We start from the raw sequence: 23327 nt of genomic DNA on the forward strand, positions 1-23327 counted from the left end.
GCGCAGACTCGACAAAGAGCTAATCTCAAGGATCTATTTCTGAACAGATATCAAAATTCTTTTTCTGTACAGGGAAATGTGTTCAAAGACATACACAAACTTTACAAATTTCTTGGTGGAAGCATGAAGTTGTGGTAGCCGGAGGGTCTGTATAGGTGTCACACACCCCCTTCGGTGTGTGTGGTGGTTCTTACTACCTCGAATAGTTTTCGGCTGGACTGCCTTGTGTCTCTGCATACGCCGACTTCCACGACTGCGCTTCGAATACGATGCGGCCGAGGACACAGGCAGCGGTAGTTGTCTGCTCTGTTGTTGCGTTGCCAAGTCACGCCGGCGACTCCGAGGCGCTTACGTATTCGATTCTCAGGGTTGCGGGCGCCAAGAGAGCGAGAGATTCGCACGCGTGCAGAGCGGCAAGAAGGGGGGGTTCCAACTCCCGTGCAATGGGTTTGTCGTCTAGTCTCGTTTCCGAAAACAATAAACTTCCAGCCTTTTCGGTGGTCCTTGGGAGGCGGAACTGGAATTTCCAGTGCTCTTGGTTGTACGCGACATATCCTCATACACGGATTTGCGTACACATTATGGGTAGATGAACCCTGCGTGGTGGTTCCTCTACAGTTTTTCTCGCTTTCATCTCTGGGTGTGTTTGTATGCCTCCCATCTTCACTCCTTTTTTCGAGCCGATCTTTTTGTTCATTCTACATATCTGAGATTATGGGTTTTTGTCTCGTGTCACGCTCAAAAACGTCATTTTTCTCCCGGGAACGTTGCCGGACAAGAGGGCGGGAGGAAGAGACCAGCCAGCGGGTGAAGCTGCCTATCTCGCAAAACTCCACCTTTTCTGTTTGGCCTTTTCTTTTCTAAGGCAGCTTACCATCTTGCATGTTTGTCACCCTGTGCTCTACGGTCCTTCCCTCCTCACGCACGCAGTTGTTTGCCTCCCGTACTTTCGTTGTTTTTCGTCCACCCACCAGAGTTCCGACAGTTGTTCTTTGCCACTTTGATCGAATCCAAACCCGGCGCCGCTAAACAGTTGCTTTTGTCGGTCTCTCACATCTTCTCCTTTTCTTCCGTGAGCGTCCTTGCTTCCGTGTCTTTTGAGACTCTGTGACGCACCTTCCTTTGTCTACCGCACTCTCAAGTGTCATCGTGCGGCCCGTCGTCTCGAAGGTGTATGTACAGCTGACGCTCTGGTGCAGTGCGCATGATTGAAACGCGAAAATGGCGGGACCGTTGCTGCGGATAACTCCCGAGAAGGTGATCGAGTTTCCGGTGGTTCTCTTCAGCTCGTCTACTGTCGAGTTGCACTTGGAGAACACTGCTGATACGTTCGTCGCATTCAAAATCAAGACCACAGCGCCAAAGAGCTACCTCGTGCGTCCATCGACAGGAATTATTCCGCGAGGGGGCAAGGAAGTTGTCCATATTGTCCTGCAGCCGCTCTCGGAAGAGCCGACGCGTCCGTGCAGCGACCGCTTCCTTATTCAGTCTACCGCTGTATCCTCGGACGCTCCGTTGGCTCGTGACTACTGGCAAACCCTAGATCGTGAGCGAATTGAAGACACACGTCTGTCTGTCGTCTACCGCACGAGTGGCTCTTCAGGTGACCATGTGGGCGGTGCCGGCATGAGCGCAGCCGAAGGAAGCGGCTCGTCCAGCCGCGGAGGGTATGGCGGCGCGAGTGGCAGCCAGGGCGGCAGCTATTCCGCGGATTTGAAGAGCCGCTACGACCAGCTGGTCGAATACGCCTTGGCATTGGAGCGACATAAAGACGAACTCGTGAAGGAGAACGAGGCGCTTAAAGCCCAGCTCGGGCGCAAGGGCGCTACACAGAAAAGTGGCGGGATGGGTGTGTTCGAGCTCTGGCATATCCCCGTGTACATTTTCATCGGTGTCGTCATCTGGTATTTTTTTGGCAGGTCGGCGGAAATCACTAAGTAGAAGCGGCGACATGGAGAAAAATGGTGGAAGAGCTAGGAGAGAGGAGGAACGGACTCCGGCCGTCTGCTTTTGAAATGCACGTATCGATCTACACTTGGGAAGTTGCGCACGTGCAGAGTATTGCTGAGGAAAGGATGACGTGAAGAGTCAAGTGAAAACCCATACTCACGCTCGAATGTGTACGCTGGATCTCTGTCTTCGGTTGCTGTCACCATTCGTAAATGTACATGTTTGCGTGTGTGCATGCATATGGGTACGGAGATATATGCATGCCTATTGGTCAGCGTGGCAGTGTCGACGGGGAGGCTCACCTCGAAAGCATCGGAGCTGAATCCGGGTGTCGTTTGAGTCCTACGCCTCGTTGGCCTCAAAGGGGTAGGGGACTGCATATTGAAAGAAGTCGTGCCAGTGACTGATCCTTCCCCTGACAGTGGTACGGTTTGTCTTCTCGCACACATGAGGACACAATCATTCCGAATTTTGCTGGCAAGGGCGAAGATTCCGGTCGCTTCTTCGTTGTCGGGATCAGAGCAGAGAGAATGGACAGGCTTCGTTGAAGAGTTCGTTTTTTCGTTCACCTCGTCACATTTATCTTGGTCCTTCCTCTTTCGGTGTCTCGACACGTGTGCGGACAACATCTCGAACCTGTCCGTTTCTTCGCTCCTCTTTCCCGCCGGAAAATGTGCAAATTTCCACCGACGTGAAGTGTGGCGTCACGCCCATTCTATTGTGCAGTTCGTCGTTAACCGGTAGCTCGTTTTTCCAGTTTCAGAGCAGTTACAACATTCATAATAGAACTAGAAGAGAATCTGCAAAGACATCGCTACATTCACTCCGACTCAGTTCAGGAGTTACCTTCCGGTAGCCAATGTTCCTTAGGATCTCGACCTGCGACCTGCAGGTAATTACATATATATATATATATATATATATATACTCGATAACGCTTCTGGATCATGCTTGGATTAGCACTGATAATCGCAGTAGATTTCCACAATGACAAGAAACAGCTTCATTGTGAGTTGCTTCCTCGCCTTTATGCTCACGAATGCATATGAAGTAACTGCTGCTGCGTCCGATGTGGAGCCAAGGTTTAAACTGCCACCGGCATCTCATTCTTCTGTAGTCTTCGTGTTCCAGACTGGGGCGTGCTGTACACATCTGTCGATTATTTTGGGGGGAATACCAATTCTCTATGAACGGTCTCTCCTTACACATTGTCGTTGTGGTTCCTGTAGTAATTTTCGCCGTGTTGAATAGTGCTATTTGGAGCCGCTCTGTAGTTTCCCCTGGGTTTTGGCTTTCAAGAGCAAGTGAGGAAGTTCGAATACTACGTGAAAAGTGATTTTCCTTTCGAAGCAAAGCGTCAGATGCTGACTTGCCTCGACCGCATCTAGTCACCCCGATTCCGATGTAGCAAACTGCGCTATAGGGAACGTCATCCCGTGGCCTACGGCCGGCTAGAGAAAGCAGCGGTGCTGTAAGGGTACAAGCTCGGCAACCGAGCGAGCTAAGTTCCGCTCACATATAAAGAGTAGAGATACGCGAAAAGAAACCTGTTCAAATACGACCGAGCGAGCTAGTGCTGAGAGAGCGTCTTCCCTCACCACCAAAAGTCGTCTCCGCTGCTGTTGTTCGCAACTCTGGCGACGAGACACGCTTGCACTCCAGCGGAGGATCACGTTTCACAATTTCGTCTTTGCTTTTTTCGTCTGGGATGCGAACTTGCTTTCACTTTTGTCTCCGTTTATCTCGCCGGTTTGCTTCTATTTCTTCTACATGATTTTTCTCTTGTCCGCGCGGTCGCAAGCGCCGTTCGAGGCCTACTTGGGAAACGGGTTTTCCCCGGATCTCCGTTTATGTTTTTGTTCTCGGGCCGTTCCAGTACCCGATTCTTTATCACCCTTTGCTCCGCAGTTTTACAGCCGAGACCGGAGAGACCGGAGATCAGTGAAATTTGTCCGTTGTCTGTAGTTTCCGACTTTCCACTTCGTGTTATTGGCTTGTGAGCGCGTTTGCTTCGCGGGGGACTCCCTGTTCGGACTACATATACGCCGTTGGGGGTAACCGGAAACCCGGTTTCGCGTTTCGGTTGTTTTGTTCCGTTGTGGCTTCTCTATTTCTTTCTCTCGCTTTTCTCTGTTTCCAGAGGCGGAAGGCTTTTTCGTCTGTCTCCGCACAGAAGACTTGGTCGGCTCCGCCGACTCGTGGTCTATGTGCCGAGGCGAGATTTTCACTGGGAGAAGAAACACGCTGTCTGTGGGTCTTGCCGGCTTTGGGGGACATGTACAGCCCGTACATTTTATTCTAAACATTTTCCTATGGTTTCCTCTGCTTCGCGAGACCATCGGCGGACTCTGAATCTTCATGAGTGGTCGCGTTTCCGCTTAAAATGTGTCCACGGCCGGCCTGCCGCTTTTTCTTCTTGTGCGCTGACGGTCAGTGTCCATGCGTTTTTATCAAGGCAGAACTAAAGATCGCTTCTCTCTTATATTGTGTGGCGTTCCGAGTGCTCCGTTGCTGACGTCTCCGTTTGTTGTTTTGGTTGTCCCCGGCACGTTGCTCGTCTCGGAGTGGATCGGTTAGCAACTAGACTTGGGTGAAGGCTGCCCCGTAGTTTCCGGGGAGCACTTTCCTTTTTCCGTTCATTCCGTTGTTTGAAAGTCCAGGGACCACTGGACTTCTTTTGGCATTTAATGGTCTGTAGTAAGTTGTGTACACGCTCTTCTTCCGACTTGACGGCGCTTTGTGTGGACATTTCAAAACCGTATGTGTATGTATATTTATTTGTTGGGTTCGAATCGTTTTCCGCTTCTCTCGCTGTGGTGAGGGAGAATTTTACGTTTTCTTCCGTCCCCTGGGGCCTTTTGAAATGGCAACCTCTCTGGAGGGGTGTGTGGAGGTATTAGAGCAGGAGGGCGACTCGGCTTGTCCGTGCTCATCCCCGTGTGCAGTCCCAAAGAAGATGCACGTGGCGGTTGTTTCTGCCAAAATGCATGAGCCGGAGACTCGCCTGAGCGACAAGAGAGGCAGTGACTCGAGTCCGGGGACGATCACAGCAAACCAGGAGGATCTGTCTATGGGGAAGGAGAGTGTGCTCCCGCCCAAGACAGGATCTCAAGCTGCCGCAGCGCTTCAGCCCCGTCCATTCAACCTCAGTCGCTACGTGCTCCTCGTGGTATACGTTCTTTACACGTTCGCGTCGGCGAGAGTGTTGTTTGGGTGGCCGAGCTTGTCTTCGATGTTGTTCCGGGCTGGAGCGTTTGAGTGGCTCTGTCGCGAAGAGCCGCACGTCACGGACAAGCGGTACATGTGTCGCGCGCAGGACAGCGCTGTCCAACTTCTGTTCACCGTCGGCGTCGCAGTGGCCTTTTGCTTTTCTCTCGCAGCGGGGCTCCTCATGGACTTCAAGGGCCCGAAGGTGTGCGCGTGCGTCGGGCAGCTGATGAACACCGTGGGGTGGATCCTTTTGGGGATCGCAAGCGAAGATTGTCAAACGTACATTCCTGGAGTCTTTTGTCTCGCGCTCGGCGCCGATGCCGGGTATCTCCCTTCGCTGAACATCAGCAACTTGTTTCCTGGCCAGGAGGGCCTTGTGATCGTCACGATGAGCGCGGCCATGTCCGCCTCGTTCTCCATCCCGACGATTATGGACGGGTTCTGGCGCAGCCACCCGGACCACTCGTTCTTCTGGATCTGCGTGACGTACGCGATCACGGGCACGGGGCTCTGCTTCCTGGTCGCCCTCTTCCTCTTCCCGGCGCGGAGCTACAAGTCCCAGGAGGAGATGACACGAGAGGCGCCCACGGTAAACGCACGCGGAAAGGAAACAGCGAGCGCAGACATGTCGGGACTGGGGACGAAAGCTTCCTGCGAGCGACAGGGCCTGGACTTCACCCCCGAGGCAAATTCCTCCTGGGAAACTGTCGAAGGCGTCGGCGAACGTGCAGAGAGCGCCGAAGTTGGCAGGTGCAGCAGCAACCGAGATGGCGAAGGCAGGCAACTCGAGGCGTCCCTCATCCCGTTCTCCAGGCAGTTGCGGTCCCCGTACTTTTATTGCTTCTACATCTACTGGCCTCTGAACGCGCTGTTCTACAACTTTTACATGACTTCGGCGGAGAACCTTTTCAACGCACACGTCAACGACGTGCTGGGTATTCTCGGCCCTCTGTCGATGGTTCCGGCGATCCTCCTGGGTCACGTCGCCGACACCTGGGGCGTCATGGCGCTCGTCCTGTTCATCAGCTCCGCGGGGGTACTCATGTACGCCTTCGCGCTCTGCACGTTCACACCCTGCTACTACGTGAGCGCAGTGCTCTCCTGCCTCTACCTCTCGAACTTCAGCGGACAAATGTACGCGTACATGGGAGACACGTTCCAGTCCACCGACTTCGGCAAGGTTGTCGGTATCACCAGTGCAACGGGCGGCCTCCTCTCGTTGCTCCGCATTCCGCTACACGACAAATTCACGCTCGGCGTGCTCGAGGGCGACTACTTCTACACATGTCTCATGATGCTCGGCCTGACCCTCGTCTGCCTCTGCCTCGCGGTCTACCTCTTCTTCCTCAAACGCCGGTGGCCAAAGGCCTACCTGCCCCCCCCCAAGCGTGCAGAGCCGAGTGGCGGGGCTCTCGCAGCGGACCCGGCTGTGGCTGTCACAGTGCACAGCTGAGAAGAGTTTTGTCGGCTTAAATCAACCACGCGCCAGCTCCGATGTGGGGTGGAAGGGTCCCGCACAGGAGAGACGCACCTGCTTGACCTGGGCGGCGGGGTCTCGTTTCTGAGTGACAGTGCACGTCTTGACTCGAAAAGGGAAACGCGCGTTGGTGAAAGCGACAGTCGAGACCACGGCGAGGGAGGCTCTGTCTGAAGCGACCTCGTTTTTCTCTGTTAGAAAACGACGGGAAAAACAAGGCACTGGTTAACAGAGGTTCTGAGCTCCAAGTGCTGGCGGACGAGGCTGGCAGGAGGTCAGATTCGCAGAGAGGTGTACGCGTCGGGTGTACGAGACGACGTCAAGAGGGGGAAGACAGGTATTTTTGTTTTCTGCAGCTTGTGGAAAGGGTGACGGAGAGGACGGACACATGCAGCGAGCTCTCCTCTTCGTTTTTTAGGGACAGACCCGGGGAACAAGAAAGGCTATTCCAATCGTCTTGTTCGGTTTGTGTGTGAACCACACATGTGCCGAGCACTCTGCGTCAGCTGAATGAGGCGGCGTGATGACAGCCGCATTGCATCCGCCGCTGTCAACAAAGGGTGGCGAAGCGCATGTGCTCGAGCTTCTTGTTGCGTTTGTTTGTGCTGCCATCCTCACCGAAGACGGACGCAAGTCGCTGTTTCCTGTGAAGGTCGGACCGCACACGTTCTTGCGTGATTTACAGCGGGTCCCTATCGAAAACGGAAGTCCCGCTGAGCTGTCGAGTCGAGCCACACAATGACCAACGCGGGATAGAAGCGATAAGGATTCAACCACTTTGGGTGTCTCTTCTGTTGATCGCCCACACACAAAAATGCTTCACCAGCCACTACACAAAACTGTGGTTGTACGTAGAAGAAGTTCGGGCGTAGAAGATGTATCTTCTGTAGGTGGATTCACTGAGATTCGTATATGCGCGTGCGTATACGTACTCGTAAGGAAACTGACAGACTGTGAAAGTCGTTGGAATAGCTACATTTGCATGTGCATACATGGCGATAGATATTCGGACTCTGCCTCACACTACAGTCCAGAATTGCTTCACGTTTTGCTAGTCCAGAACCGCGCAGTCCACAAGAAACAGAAAGTAATATACGTGGAGAGAATTTTGTCTTCCACAACGACTGTAAAAGCAATCCTGGAGCCCACAGCGATATAGTCTTCGCTAAAGCGCACGAAGATGGCTCCAGTACAGATGAGCAGTGACTGCCGCGTGAAGACCGGTGTTTTGCTGTACCTATGACGATGAAAGGGAAAGGTGTGCGTGCATCATCTCTCGCCTCGGTTATCAGATGCACATGTGAGACGCGAACTGTGCTATCGAGTCTGATCAGGCTTACACGAGCCTTCCCCTGATGGCCTCTGCAGCTTAATGTACAGTTGTGTGTTTTACCGGTACTTCGTCGCATGCATATTTCCCTGCGAGAAGCGTTCCTGGTCGACAGGAGTTGGCAACAGGGCGAATCACAAGGCAAGTCAAGAGGGGGAAGTTGAAGCGTTCGAACAAGTGAAACGCGGGCGAGTGGAGCAACTGGAAAGAAGCAACCAAACGGCGCTACGCACCGTAACTCAGAAGAGCCTTGACGCGGGGCATGAAAAGGGAAGAAGCCAGCCCTAGTGAGACAGATAGAATGTGGATCTCTTGTGAGTCTTAGTAATTCGCGAAAAGTTGACTACAGTGATGTAAAAACACTTTTTTCCTGCTTAGCATCGTCCTGTGTGGCACGACAGCCACGCCGCTGAGACTAGGCCTTCTTTGTCCGCCTAGGCACTCCGGTTGCGGTCTTGACTTGCTGCTCTTCTTCTGTCGAGTTCAGTATCTTGTGTGTTTCTTTTTCGTTACCAACGAAGCGGTTTCTACGGATCGTTCTCTGGCGGAGAAGCGGGAAACCAAAATGGGGATTATTGATCCCGTGTAGTTGGTGGGGGTTGTCCACCATTTGTGGTCGATGCCTGTTTTGGGTTCTGAGGTGTTGTTGAAAAAAGAGTGGCACTCTTTCGAAGAAAACAAATGCGATTGTTCCTCTATACCGCTATAGATGTCGCGATACACGGGCGGTTTTTCCGTAGCTGCGTCGGAAGGAGGAGTTCTTGTCACCTCGTGCATGCGATATCAGCTTGACGCTGCATGCCACGAACAGCCCTGTTCTCTCCCTTTGTGCATAAGAGAGCACTCTATTACCATTGCGGTTATTTTCTAGGCCACTTCCTGGTTTTATTCATCACTTCTTTTCAGTTTCCTGAATCGAATGCGTGTCAGTCGCTCGTGATGTTGAGGAACCACGGGACAGGCACGGCGTATTCCCGCGTCATCGATTCTACTCCCCTTGCAGAACTTCCAGATTTCCGAGATAGTTGCCTCTGTTTCGATTTTCATTTCCAGGGAAAACATCGGGATGTCCGTCTTTTTTATGTTCCTTTGCTTGCGAACATGTAGCTGTGTTTGTCGTCTTCCGCGTGTGCCGTGCTCGTGAGTCCAGGGGTGCTTCGTCCAGGCTTCTTGTTTTTAATTCAGTTCCGTTTCTTGTTGTTTTATCCCGGAGGCTTCCTTGCCTTTTGTGTCTACATCATCGTTCTCATTTCTCTACTTTCAAACGGCGATTTCCGGACGCCGTCAATCTAGCGAATCCACTCATCGCCTGTGAATCTGGCTGCATCCACGCCATCTTTGAAGTAGCCTGCCTTATTCACATTGGTCAATGGGTCTGTCTACATATGTTTCCACAAAAATAAGGAAAGATCAAACCGTGTAGCAACCCCTGTACTCATACGTATATATATATATATATATATATATATTCATTTGGAAGAGCTGGAGGCGGCCGTGTTGCCTGCCGCTATTTGAGAGGCGTTGCAGAAAGCGGACATTTTCCCGCGAGACACCGTGACTCTGTCTTTGCTTTTCCAGCGTGACAAACATGTCGGAATCCAAAGAAATCAGTTTGTCGGTGGAAGAGACGAACAAACTGCGCCTGAAACTGGGATTGAAACCCCTGAGGTTCGACGACAAGGAAGCCGCTGAGGTGCGTTGAGTTTCTGCTGAAGAGTTCCGTCTGTCTGTTTTCCACTTTTCACAACTGCCTGGAGATATGAGACAACACAGGGAGGTATTGTTGGCGATTCACTGTCGGATGGTCGTAAGAGATGGTGATTCGTTTGTGGGCAGTAACGCTGCGTTCGCGGGAAAAGCAAACAATCGAGAGGGGAGAGAGAGCGTTTCTCGTCACACTCCACTTTCTTCGCTTCTACCGTTACGTTTAGGATTTCGCGTGCCGTAATGCCTGCGAGAAAGGGAAGTGTAAGGACCCATTCTTGCTTGGGGCGTCGATTTCTTTCACTCGACAAGCGTAGGAGAGCGACGAGGAGAGAGAGGGCACTTTTTCTAGAGTACATACAGCCACAGACTTGTGTTTTACGTGAAAATCTAACAGTCTGGTAAAGCGTCCACCAGCCAGGGGAGCCAGTTGCATTCTTAAGTGCCCATCTCGCCCAAGCACTGAGGCAAATAATCCACACTGCATTCTGTTTCCGAAAGGAGGCGCACATGCCGCGGTGTTCGCTTTTTTGTGTCTTTCTTGTAGTCTAAACAATCTCGGGATGGGGAGAGAGACTCCGACGACGCTTCGTCCTCAGCCGGCAGCCACGCTCATCTTACTCAGACGGAGTTAGATCAGCGAAGACGACAGGCGGCCCGACAGTTGGTGGAGAGAACTGAAGAGCGGAGGAGGAAAGCAATTCACTCCGCATTGACTGCTGGACCTACCCTGGGAGAAGAAGCCGACGACGATTTAGATGATCCCGCAGCCTGGGTGGCACGCATGCGGAAAAATGAAAAAGAGAAACATGTCTTGGCGTCTCAAGCTCGAGGTTAGACCTCAGTCACAACGCGACTCTAGCGTTCGTGTAGTTATGCCCGATTGTGCTGAGATGCTCGTATACTATATATAAATATATATATATATATATATATGTAATTTTCATTTTATATGAATTTCGTCCTGTGAACAGGTATCCGTTTATGTGATCTATCCCGTAATGTATTTGTGTGTACGTGGACTCCGGCGCCTACGCGATCCGTGCTTAGTCTGTCTGTGGAGGTGTCCGTGAGCCGAGGTTTGCGCTCTCCTGTGAAGCGGAGTTTACGTCCTTGAACGGCGCTTTTGTCTTGCCTCTTTCTTTGTGTTTCATGTCTCTTCACAGTGGATGCCGCCCACTACGACGACAGCGACGACGAGTCTGCGCCAGCGGCCTCTGCGCGAGAATTTCAGACCGAGGACGCTTCGATGCATCGGGGGAAGCGCCGCCGCGAGCGGCGGGGCTCGATTTCCTCCAGTGAGGGCGAGGCGGGGGAAGGTGGAGATGTGAAGGTGGTGCACGATTTGAAGGAGTTCGAGGAGGGGGAAACGGTCGTGTTGACCTTGAAGGATACGCAGATCTTGACGGCAGACGGGGCGCTGAACGACGATATCGACACTCTAGAGAATGTCGCACTTGTGGAGAAGAACAAGCAGCGAAAGAAGTTGCGCGACAAGGAACGGAAGGCGGTGTACGACCCGACCGAAGACTGGGAAGAAGGCGAAGACGGCCAGCCGAAGAAAAAGGAGATTTTGGAGCACTACGACGAGTGGGAACGTGAGGAGCGGGCGGCGCAGGGCAAGGGCAGGCTGCCCGAGGACGATCGCGGCTTTCTCCTGCCGAATCTGCAGGGCCGTGACCTCGACGAGCCGGTCGAGGTCCAGATTGAACTGCTGCGCGAGCGACAGAGACTCGTGGAGCGCGAGAAGCAGAAACTCTTGGGCCTCTCATCCCTCTCCGCCTACCACAGAGACGGAGTCGCGCTGACAGGGCCCACCCTGGGAAGGCAAAAGTACGACGCTTCAGGCCTGTGCTCGGTCGTCATCAGCGGCGAGCGTGAGGCGACGAAACGCGGCGACGGAGGCGACGCAGGCGAGGCCGTCGCTTTTCGCAAGCTCAAGAAGAAAAAGATCCAGAAGAAGAAGCAGGGCGCCGAGTTCTGGAAGGAACTGCTTGGGGGAAAGCCGCAAGAGGAAGAAGAGGGCGAAGAAAAGGAAACGCCGCTAGAAGATGACGACGGAATCAAGCCTGCGGCAGTGAAAAAAACACGAAGGAACGATCGACACCACGGGTCGCGAGCAGAGAAAAGAGAATCAGAGAGCAAGTAAGTCGAATCTGGAAGGGTCAACACAAACGGCTCCGCATGGAAGGCCTGCGTTTTGTGAAAAAGCGAACCTAAATTGTGTCCAGGGCCCTGTGCGTGTCTGAGGTGGCGTCTGTGTGTTCACCTCGACATCGCGGTGCTGTTTCCGTCGGTCCAGTTCTCGCTCCGCTGTTTCTCTTTTCGTCTCTTTTCTTTTGCCGTTCTTGCACCTCTGCATGTTTTTCAGCGATAGGATCCTGACACAGGCGACGCAGATACGGAGAACGAGGGACAGTCGCACAGCGCTTGAAGTCGCGTTTTATGTTCATCTGGCAGTGCCGGATGCTATGCCCCATCATACTTGAGCAGGTCACTTTTCTTACAAGCGGCGTGTAGTTTGACGGGACTGTCACCCCCAGCAACCTCAGGAGCAGCCAACGCGCTCGCGGGCCGCGTAGAGCACCAGGAGACTCGAAACCAGCCGCCACGTTGACTGCTGGACGCCGGAAAGGTTCAGATGTGGACCCACAAGCAGACACACAAGTCGCACGGAACATCGTGTGTCGTTGTTTAGATGCAGACGTTGTTGTGCCTGTAGACGGAGAACCGTCGTTTCTGCGCAGCGATGCATGCGGGGTGGACGTGGGCGCTTTTAACGTTGATTTCGCATGTTTCTCCAGGACACCGAACACGCAGAAGCAACATGTCCGAGAGGCGCTGGAAGCTGCGAAAGTCTCCGCCAAGCATGTCAGTCCCCAGCCACCTTCTTCGTCGTCTCGAAAAGGACGAGAAGGGCAGGATGAAGGGAAAGAGCTAAGCCGAGGAAAGGAATGTCGTTCGCCTTCGCGTCAGGAGGGAGAAGAGAGAAGTAACGTGGAAGAAGACAGAGAGAAGGGCATGGACGAAGATCTGGAGGACAACGAGCTCGACGACCTCAGTGCCGCAGACAGAGAGCTGCAGGAAAGCTTGGAGAAGTGCGTTTCCACAACCGGGCCGGGGCGTGGAGAAGCAGTGCAGAACAGCGTAAAAAACAGTGGGGAACTCAACGTGCATGCTCGGAACGCCTGCGTACTTTTGTCCAATCATGTCTGTGCAAGAGCGTGGCTCGTTTGTGTGTGTGTGTTTTTTTTCTGTGTGAGTGTGCCGCGCCTTGCTGGAGGAGGGTTTTACAGATGCGTTGTCGCAGGCCATTCTGGTTTTCCGTTTGTCCTGCGATTCTGTCTCCACTCTTGTTCGAATGCTCAATCCCATCTGCCGGTTTTAGGCATGCCTCCTCCGGCAGATCTGTGTCGCTACCGCATGACAGTTTGCAACGATGTGTCTCCGGTCTTCGCGTCTCACTTTCCGTCGTCCGTTGTCTTCATTTGGAGAGGTTTTCCGCCGCGTCTGCCGCTTCTTTTCGCACGGCTGTTTTTGCTCTCTTCATCTTTCGCTTCGCTCAGACAGAGACGCCTCGCCGTTTTGAAGCTGCGAGAACAACGGGAGGAGACAGACGAGACGCAGAGTAAGACACCGCAAGTCCGCCTTCTGAAGCTTCTTCGAAGTCAGGCCAGACACAAAGGCAACATCGTCGGTAAGCGCTCCGCGCCTTGATTCAGTTCCGGACTTCTCGACTGCGGTTGCGTTTTTCGCGCCCTGTTCTTTGTCTCCCTCTGTCTCGGCGTACCCTTCCCGCTCCCAGAGGCGAGCGTCCCGCTGCTTCTCGCCGCGTGCCCCGGTTGTCCCCTCAGATGCCCTCATCTGTCTCTTCTCTCCCATCTCTCTTCTCTCCCGTCTCTCTTCTCTCCCGTCTCTCTTCTCTCCCGTCTCTCTTCTCTCCCGTCTCTATGCGCGTCCACCTCTCCCTGGAGTTTTGCTTGTGTTTTCCGGGTTCCCACGTGCAGCCTGGCTCTTGCCTGACGAGAGCTGGAGAATGAGGCGAAGAAGCCGCACGTTTACACGAGCTCTGCGTGGAGAACGGTCTTCTCTGCCCTCTGTTCTGCCTCGAGCAACTGTCGCTGTCTCTTTCTTCCCCTGGGAGGGAGGGACCTTTCGCAGTTCCACAGTTGCGGGACGCTTCCTCGGTTCCACCGCCGGGTGTCTGCCGGGACTGCTGCATGCGTCTTGTGGTGGACTAAATTCGCGTGATGCCTAACAAAACAAAAGGAAGTACAGCAGATGCCCCACACCCACGGGTTACCCCCCCCTTCCCCCCTTTCCTGTCGTTCTGTCTCGCTGGCTGCAGATGCGGAGCTTCTGCCGAACGATGGTTCGGGATCGCCGAAAGACAAGGGATCGGCTGCTGACGCACCAGAGGCGCAAGCTGAGGAGGAGGAAGATGAGGCGCTGGGCCTGCAGCTGAGTACAACGACCGAGTTCTGCCGCGCCATCCAGACCCCTCTGGAGAAGCTCCTAAGCATGAAGCAAGAACCCTACGGCAATTCCAGACAGAGTCGGTGAGTTTTCGAGGACGCGGGAGAAGCTGAGACTTCGACTACGCGACTATCGAGAGAGACAATCGCGTGGAAAAACGTCCGTCCCGCAGTTTGCACGCGCATGCCCATGCGAACGCTCTGGCGGCAGCTTACCTACCTGGTGTGATGGAAATGTACAGATCGTCTGTAGAGACTGCAGAATGCTTTGGCTTGCTGTGGGGGGGGGTCCGACGGGTGTTCGAGAGAAAAAAACGAATCCCGCGCATTCAAAGATCGCTGCTTCACTGTCGCTCTCGCTCTCTCCCTGGCCCTCCCTCTTTCCGTTTATTGGTATACGCAGATGTATTTGAGAGTGTCGCGTGATGCGCTGTAAGTTCTGCATGCGCGTGCACCCACCTGGCAATTTGTGCGGCCATGTGCGTAAAATTCGCCGTCGCAGAGCGTGCCCACGTCTGCATCCGATAGTCCACGTTTTTTTCTGTCGAGTGCACTTACTGGTTGATTCGTTTGCCGACTTGGATCTCGCCATTAGGCTATGAGTCAGCGTGCGTCACCCTGAAAGTGGTTCTTTTGGCACTTCGGTTCTTCTGCCCGCCAGCCGTTCATCTCAAGGTGGTTGTCGCGGTTGTCGCCCTCTCGGTGCGTGTATCGGTGCCGGAAATTCTTCCTTGTAGCTGGAAACATACCAGAAAGGTACTTGCTTCCCCTTCTTAGTATTCCCAGATATAAATATGTCTGTGTATTTTGTGTTCTGCCTGTCGCAACTCCGTGAGCAGACAAGACAAACCCGCGCATGCACAGCCGGACAAGCGAGAGAAGCGGTCCAACTCGAATGAGAAGGAGAAAGAAGAAGGAGAAGCAGACGACAGCGACAACGACGGTCGGGGTGACGAACGCCGAAGCAGAGAGAAGGACGAAGACTCTTCGGAAGAGGAGGAAGATTTAGATGTAATGTTTTTCGTGCTGCCCGTTCAATCTGTGCTTTGCGTGCCGCGTGATGCCTCACGTCCTTTCCCTCTCTGTGGTGCTCTTTCTCAGGCCTTCTGTTTCCCTTTTTCTCTCTGGGTCGCTCGCCGCGCTAAGAGTTGGCATTCACTTCCCTCTTCTCTCTTTTTCCCCTCTCCTTTCCCGCTGCCCCGCCTCGATGATTCGTGGTTTCTGAGGCACAGGTTGCAGGGGGGAACATCCATGCAGCCATTCACGTTGGCCGCTGCGTTAGGAGGTGCACATCTCTGTCGCGCAGTGCTCGAGTGTGGGCTCTCAGTGACATGATTCTGGCCTTTGCTACCCTCGTTTCCTTCTCTCGACTTTGCACGTTTGATGGATCGGTTTCTTCTCGTTTCTCTTGGTGCCTGCCTGGGCTACGGTTCGCCCTCGTCTCGAGGCGCGCATGCTTCTCGCACTTCCCCCTAAATAGCGTGACGCCCTCAACGTCTGGCTTGTCGCAGGTGTCTTTTTCGCCCACGCACCGTCGGTTTAATTTCAGAGCTGGACGCGACGTTCGCACTCGGTGTGTTGCTCTTTCTCCTCCGGTCTCCTGCGGTGGTTCCACTGAGTTATTACAGTTACGCGTGACCCCCGTTTCGTCTCTTGCATCCTTCTGCCCCTGCCGCTTTCTGTATTCGTTGTGTGGTTTTGTGAACTGGCTCCCTTTTTTCAGACTGGCTTCATGAACGAAAATCCAATGGGTCACGGCCTGGCCGAAGCCCTCAAGTATCTTCAGAGTAAAAGTGAGCAAAGAAGAAAGTCACCCACGGGTCGACTTCGCTTGTCTGCCTCGCCGCTGGACCCAAGCAACGAGCGCCCCTTTCTCTGGGGCTCGCGTGGGGGCGTCGGTGCTTCATCGTCTCTCATGAGCTTCCCTCTTCTCATCTTTGTGTTTAGAGTCTCCTCGCAGTCACCACTTGACGCTTCGCTGGGGTCGGTCTCATTGCCTGCTATCCGGCCCTCGGATTCTTTCCCTTGCAGAATTCTGCTCCGTTGCTCTCTTCTTTATTCCGGGCGCTTCCCGTTCGCCACGCGTTCGCAACACTCTTAATTTCGCTCTTGACTCCTTCACTTCTATGTTGCCTCAGCCTTGTCTTGTCTGGTTCTTGGTCGGTGCGCCGCTACCGTGTGCAGGGTGCGCTTTCCATTCGGTGGGTTTTTCACTTTTTCTTTTTAGACCACTACTCGTTAGACAAAATGCGACAAAGGCGCCACCGTCCAGACGAACTGCCGCTTCACAAGCCACTGGGGGAGAAGGATATCAAGATTGACCACCGTGACCAGTACGGGAATGTCATGGTAAGGCGCCTCTGCTTTGTCTTCGCGGCTTTCTCGAATCGGCATACCCACCGAGTGCACGTTGCCGAGAAGAGGTGCGAATCCTGCTAGTTACGAAGGCATCAACGTGGGCGAATTCCCCGAGCAGCGCGTCCGCACATGCCGTTGCATGCGTTCAGCGACATGCATCTGGAACAGCACAGCGATGTTTGCACGGGAAAGGAGGCAGCTCTGCGACGCGAAAAACACGGAAACCTGTGACATGAAGATAACGCAGACACTGTCGGCCGGGTAACGGAGACGAGAGGACGAGGAAAGGTCAACAGGGGAACCGTAGGACACGAGAGGCGATGGCAACTGTGCACGCCACAACTGGGTTTTGTTGAGTTCCGCTGTCTCCAGACGCCGAAGGACGCCTTCAGAGAGATCTCCTGGCGCTTCCATGGAAAATACCCAAGTCTGAGAAAGCAGGAAAAGAAGATGAAAAAGATGGACATCGGTGAGTCTACCAGTCCCCATTTAGAAGGGAAGAATGACGATGGTGTTTTCTGTGTGCCTATGCAGTGACTCGTTCATCCACGCCCACGTATATATGTACATACGTGTAGGTATTTCATAGACATAGATTCATGCATATATATGTATATATGTATACCAATTTTTCGTCTTGGTTATCGAAGCGAGTGGCAGTTTCGTCCGGAGTACAAGAGAGTGTGCATTCATAAGTGTGTGTCATTTCTATGTAATAATTGTAATGTGCATATTGTATATATATATATATATATACGCACTTAGTGACACAGTTAGACAGATTGGTGAGTAGTTACACTTGCGCGGCATGTGTATAATCCGTTTGATTCGTTTGTCTTACAAGTTTATGCTTTTTTCCTGACACGGCGTAGATACAAGCTCCGTGCGTACAAAAACACGGGATATGCTGGCAAAGCAGTATTTCTAAGTCATTGTCACCATCTCTCGTGCCTTCCTATTCTTACATGGCTCTCTGTCTCCGCCCCTGCGCTGTCCCTTCTTGAGTGGCAACCCGCCAAACATGTCCAACGAGGGTCTTATCCCGGCGTGTCGGTGTGTGTGATTGCCCGACTTTGGCGCGTTGTTTGCAGAGCGGAAGCTGTTGCAGAATCCGATGGAGGCCCTGCCTACTCTGAGTGCGCTCCAACGACTGCAGGAGAAGGAGAAAGCTTCCCATCTTGTTCTCACGGGCGGGTCAATGGATCAGTAGACCGTCTCGGATTTCCCTTCTGTCGGACAAGCCTACCCTCTCTCTGCTCCTCGTCTTCGCCGCTGTGACGCCGATCGTATTCGCAGGGCATGCAAAGCCACCGAAAAGTACCGGGTCGCTCAGGAGCCATGTGCAAGTGTCTCACGCCGCGCCGCTCGTCCCCAGGCTTCATAAATCTCGATACGCGTGTGTCAGAGCCAACACAGGCAGTGCTCACGCACGCGTGCATGTGTATGTACGCGTGAATGTTCCACGCGTGGGCAACGTGGTGCAGAAACTGTGTACACACATGCACTTGTGTCTCGACGTCCGTCCTTCGTACATGCATCGGCACTGGCGTGCTAAGCGTCGTTTCCGCATGTCCTAAACGAGATATCTACTTCTCCGCGCCCATGGCTCTGGTGAAGGTCCACGCTATGGCTCTGCCTCCATCGTGTGTCAGGACGATGTCGTGGCAACAGCATGATACGACACAGTGCCGCTTCTGCGGAGCCGCCTTTCTCCGAGTCAGACAGAGTGCACGTACGTGAGACAGTTTGCTCGCTTCACGCGTTCCGTGCACAGGTTCTCACTGTGCCTTGACATATTTAGTGGCGCTGAACTGCCGCTGTAACTCGCACGGACTTGGTGGTACTTAAACGTATCGGTGGCAGTTTTCTTCAATCGAAAAAAAAGTGCAAAGGTACACTATGTAAGAGTTTCTCGGAACCGTTTACAACCTCATATCTGCATTTCGTGGAAGCAGTCTTGATAAAGAAAACGTGGTGTGCACACGCGCCGTGCGACTCAGCGCCACGAATATTCACCCCGGATCCCCCCCGGGTAGTCTGCGACAGTTCCAAACCAAACTGCGCTCCACGGCACGACACGCAGGTACAGTCGGTAGATGCTCTACAGTGCCGGCAGCGCGTAACACTTTTGACCAGATTTAGAGTCATTTGCGTATGACGTTTCACGAACACGCTGACCTCGGGAACGCAATGCGTAACACCCAGATGCTGCGGAAAGTGCATTTGCACGCCAAGGTCCAAGGCAATGCGGAAGCGGTAAATGTGGTCCATCCATCCATCTCTGCTTCGATTTGTTGTAGAGGTTAGGCACTTCGTGATCGTGTCGCGGCGTAATGGCGCCGAGCACACTGTACTACCCCGCCTTGTTCAAATCCGTGTCTATGCCACCCTGCCCCGTTGTTGCGAAAACCTCTCTGCATGTCGGCTGCTTCCTCAGTCGGGCCCGCTCTGCCTTCCGATTGCATGACAGATTCCTGTCAGTATTCTGCTCTCAGATGTGCATTGGCATCGCTGTGCTCATGGGCCATGACTGGATTCTGCATCTTCTTGGCACCACCTGAGGTGCCTGCCATCAGCTGCATGAGTCGTGCAGTCGAACACACTGCCGTTTCTCGGTGAAAAGCCTCGAGTCCCGCCCTAGGGGACGTTGAGGAGCACCTGCGACTCCAGTCATTTTATGTTCTTTTCCTACCCGTTCGTCCAACCCCTCTGTAGTCTCCCTCACTGCCTCTGTTGTGCGTTGTTACCACACATAGGCACAACAACGTCCCGCACACTTCCACCCTCTTTTTTTGCAGGGCCCATGGGGCTGCTGCCTCTCGGGAGGCGGAAGCCCCGTGGGGCAACCGTCGCCCGGCAGCGTATTATCCATTTCTTATGTGTTTTTGAATGCTGTGCGATGCAACGCACTTCTCGGGGGTCTGCCAGGGTGGTGCAGCGGTCATTGTACTCGGCTCCCGGTCCCTCCACAGTTGTGTCGAGGCCCTCCGCAAGTTGCTTGCTGTTCTTGCTGGTCGTTTCAGTTCACGGCAAATCCAATGCAGCCTACGGTTCCAAGGGTGGTTCTGCGCGCTGCATTTTGGCCGCTGTGATCCCCAGGCCACGATTGCGGGGTCCGGGTCCAGGCACCCTCTTCGGCTCTGAAAGTCCTGGCAGCCCCTACACGGATGATGCGAGTCGCCCAAGCCAGAGTGACGTGAAGGGCGACCCATCCATGCCAGTAGATAGCGGTTTCATTCAGCACGCATTGCGCGACTCTGATGCCTTCCTGCTCCAGCCTGCGATAGCACTGTTTCACGATATCTACAACAAGCGCGGCGTCCAAGCCAGGAACCCTCCACGTGTAGCCCGGTTCCAAGCACACCGGATGCTACACCAGTTAGCCTATTGGATGTCTGTGTAGTTCGCCATTATCTGGAAAGAGCGCCGTAGTCTTGATCGGGCGCCCTGCATGCTTTCCTGGAGCAACAACGCATTCCCCCTGTCGAAGTCGAACGTGACGTCTTCCCAGGGCAGAGACTGCTGTACCGCAGTGTCGTGGTTCACATGTCTGCCTTCTTCCATTCTCTTCTCTCCCTTTAAAACTGCAGAACGCGGAGCTGGTTTGACCGCACATCCGAAAAATCCCAGCACTACGGTAGACCAGTGCCGCTGCCTCTTTAGAGATGATTGCTCCCAGTACGATGGTACTGATCAAACAGGCATCTGAGTTGTAGTTGTCTCTGTGCCGCCTTCCCCAATCGTCCCCTACGCTGCCGTGTTCGCTTAAGGTGTCTTGAGGTTCCTTTTCCTCCTTCAAACTCCTATTCCGTGTCTATCTCGTGGAACGTCAGCCGTTATCTCTATCGACTTTCAGCTGTCTCACATAGGTCTGATCGCCTCTCTAGAGTAGCTCCTGAATCCCCACTGCTGTTTTCCAAAGCTGCAGCTTCCGTATCCACACAAGCCAGCAATCCACAACTGAGTGACAACAGCCCTTTCCCTGCGTGTCTTGCAATTCGTGCTAGAGGGCCTCGAGTCCAACGCTGCCTCCACAATCGCACCTCTCCCTCCGCTCCAGGCGGGACGGCTGCACCTCCCCTTAGTTGCCGCTCTTTGACACCAGTACCATCCGTCCTCTAAGTTCATCACCATCTTGCCATACACAAACTCGTCGTCCCGGCGCCTCTTCACGCATGTCCTTGCGTGACCCTCCCATCTGTCTGCATCCGTCTTCTTTTACATGCATCCATCCTTCCTCACACTTCAGTGACATCTCCTGTGTGTTGAGTGTATCGTCCGTACCCACGGACGTTTCACAGGTTCCGCGCCGGCGCTGCAACAGCCCCAGGGTCATCTGGTGGCTCTTGTGGTCTCCAGTAGCAGCCGTCGATATCCACAAGACACGTATCTGATTGTTATTGCATGCCCTTCTGTTTATCCACAACAGTTGCCTTAGCTGTGGACGAAGGCCAAATACAGAGTGGATCTCATATCACATTGCACAGCATATAAATGCTCGTCACCACGTATTGTAGTTACCACATTATAAGTCGATGTTGCCTTTGTGCAGGTGATCCGCTCGAGTGAGACAGGGTCTCTGAGGGAAACCTCTAAAGGCCCATTGGGCCGCCATGCCACAACTGGCAGCAGCACCTGTGTGTCAACGAGGCACTTACCCTATACCCTGGATGCAGTGATAACATGAGCCGCGCTCCACGCGTTTGTATCTCACGTGCACCTGCCATGTTGCCTGCTCTGAGCACCGCAACCGCAGAACGCCCACACTCACGCAAACAGCATGCGTGGGTTCCAGTCACGGATGGACACCGTGCGTTCATGTCTGAGTTCCCCAACTCTTCTCAGAGAGCATCCTGCCCACGGTTTTGTGCCGGCGGCAAGGAGGTGCAAGGTATCCCAGTCATATACATATGCAAGGTGGAGCGAGGAGAGGCAGTCGTTTTTACACTTACTCCATGATCCAGGACAAGCAAGACTTGGCGGCGTCGTTGTCTCACTCAGAGCCGCCAGCTCCCGCCTCGTCAGAGGGTGACTCCTCGGACTTCTCCATCAAGGCGCGTAATTCGGGACAATGTGAGCTATCTGAAGGAGTCACCCAGGGACCTGACTTTTTCTTCACACGATTTCTTGCTGTATCTAAAAGGCTTTCGGTGTAAGAGGAGAACCTGCTGAGCTTTTGTTGTCTCTCTTCGTCGATGCACTTCTCGAGGATACGTGACGCTTCCTCCAATGCCGTCTTCCTCTGCGGATTTCTCTCAACTCTGGCTAATTCCTGCAAATTCCATTTCTTCTGTCTCTCACTCAAGATGGCGAACACAGCAGTTGCTGACGCTGCCTCGAAAGCGAGCACCGTTCGATTGTGTTCTCTCACTGCTTCCTCGGGGTCCTCAGGCTCAATCCACCATTTCTGTTCGAGATTATTCCCCACAGCTAAAATCTCATTTTTCCATGCAGTGAGTCGATTCACGAAGAGACGTAGTGCGGCGACTGGAGATGCGCACGAAGGCAAGTGTATCTCTTCTACACTGTAGCCTTCCGCCGATGTCGGCGCCTGTGGAGGTGCTATATTGCTGGGGAACAAGAACCGTGGTTTTTCCGGCAAATGGTTCTCGAGTATTAAACCGAAACGAGCCGTTAACAGCACCCTGATAAACGGAATGACACGCCTTCGTATGCTACTGACTTTCATCTCAGTCATCTTGATAACACCTGCCAGAGTGGTGTCCGTGACGGCTACGTCTCGACCGGCTCCGTCATGTCCGCCTGAGGCCCCAGCATCTGAGCCTTCATCGGGACGTGATGACGTTCGTACGCGTGCCGCTGTAGCTTTCAGATTCTCAGCCACCTTGCCCAAAGCCTCCAGCCTGCACTCAGCGTCTAGATCGGTCATTACCATTTCGCACAAAGACACGAACGGGACACCGAAATCGGCCTCCGGAGCGACGCTGTCCACAACTGCGTCTACGAACGTTTTCACTCCTGGACGCTGATCGAAAGCGTCTCTATCCTGTTCGTATTTTTGCAAGATAGCATGCACCTTGGCCTCTACATTCCTCGCCACAGAAGCGAACCCTCCCTGCGGAACCGGCACCGTCCCCTCCCCATCTCCCGTCTCCCCTTTGTCTCCACCGCCACTACTGGCCACTGCGTCCCGCCTCGCGCTCTCCTGTTTCGAATCACTTCTGCCACGGCGTTCTCGGTGTCGAGTCCGTCCTCGCGTTGCCTCTTGGTCCGAGTCGTCCGGCTTCGATGGCGGTTCAGCGGGACGTGGAGCCGCCTCTTTCGTCCGTTTCTTCTGTCGCCTCGCCCCGACTTTTGTCGATGCCGGCTTGGACGTTTTCGGCCGGGCTCCTGTTCTGACGGCTTCCATCCTGGCGGCTGATTCACTGATGCTCGATCCGCTTGCCGCAGCTTCAGACGTCTGTTCTGTGTCCGGCATGCTCGCACTTTCTTCATGTACCTCTGTCAGTCCCACACCGACCGGTGGAGGCGCGTGTTCTGGCATGTCTTGTCGTTTGCCATCAATGTCACTTCCACCTCCCGGTTTGTCATCAGTCGCCGAATCCTGCGTCGCCGACGTATCAGGTTCAGCTTTCACGCGTGACTCTGGTGAGCGTTGGGCCTCTCCTTCCCCAGCGCTGTGCGCCTTGATCGCCTTCTTCTTCTTCCCTCTGCCCCTGCCTGCGGTCTCGTGCGTTTTCTCGCCCGGCGGGTGCGTCGCAGTTTCTGAGGGACCAGACACCCTAGGCTCTCCATCCTCCCCACCTGCTCCTCTTTGCTCTCTAGTGGAACCTTCGCTGTCTAAACCTTCGGGACCCCAGCG

The 23327-nt window shown here is 53.8% G+C and overlaps 4 protein-coding genes across 4 annotated transcripts in view; 3 read left to right on the forward strand and 1 right to left on the reverse strand.

Moving 5' to 3' along the window:
- Positions 1-250: 250 nt before the first annotated feature.
- Positions 251-4786, forward strand: TGME49_318160 (MSP (Major sperm protein) domain-containing protein). The gene has a single exon (XM_002369714.2). The coding sequence runs from the start codon at positions 1222-1224 to the stop codon at positions 1939-1941; it is 720 nt and encodes a 239-aa protein (XP_002369755.1). The 5' UTR covers positions 251-1221; the 3' UTR covers positions 1942-4786.
- On the forward strand, positions 2893-9387 carry TGME49_318150 (transporter, major facilitator family protein). The gene has a single exon (XM_002369713.2). The coding sequence runs from the start codon at positions 4814-4816 to the stop codon at positions 6611-6613; it is 1800 nt and encodes a 599-aa protein (XP_002369754.1). The 5' UTR covers positions 2893-4813; the 3' UTR covers positions 6614-9387.
- A 168-nt stretch (positions 9388-9555) lies between these two features.
- Positions 9556-17714, forward strand: TGME49_318140 (SART-1 family protein; the record flags this gene model as incomplete). The annotated part of the gene is made up of 11 exons (XM_002369712.1): positions 9556-9660; positions 10219-10504; positions 10838-11816; positions 12476-12769; positions 13238-13368; positions 14020-14230; positions 14986-15157; positions 15870-15939; positions 16374-16495; positions 16877-16973; positions 17596-17714. The coding sequence occupies 11 exons, from the start codon at positions 9556-9558 to the stop codon at positions 17712-17714; spliced, it is 2586 nt and encodes an 861-aa protein (XP_002369753.1).
- A 3783-nt stretch (positions 17715-21497) lies between these two features.
- Positions 21498-23327, reverse strand: part of TGME49_318130 (Toxoplasma gondii family E protein) — a gene marked incomplete at both ends in the record, with an annotated part of 3354 nt that continues 1524 nt past the window's right edge. Inside the window, one exon of the mRNA XM_002369711.2 lies at positions 21498-23327. This exon is cut by the window's right edge and continues 1524 nt beyond it. Within this exon, the coding sequence (XP_002369752.2) occupies positions 21498-23327 (1830 nt within the window).

The sequence above is a fragment of the Toxoplasma gondii genome, chromosome IV (assembly GCF_000006565.2).
Source record: "Toxoplasma gondii ME49 chromosome IV, whole genome shotgun sequence".
NCBI lineage: Eukaryota > Apicomplexa > Conoidasida > Eucoccidiorida > Sarcocystidae > Toxoplasma > Toxoplasma gondii.

Bases quoted from the DNA above. Each gene is read 5' to 3' on its own strand.
- TGME49_318160 (XM_002369714.2), top strand. From the start codon at position 1,222: ATGGCGGGACCGTTGCTGCGGATAACTCCCGAGAAGGTGATCGAGTTT.
- TGME49_318150 (XM_002369713.2), top strand. From the start codon at position 4,814: ATGGCAACCTCTCTGGAGGGGTGTGTGGAGGTATTAGAGCAGGAGGGC.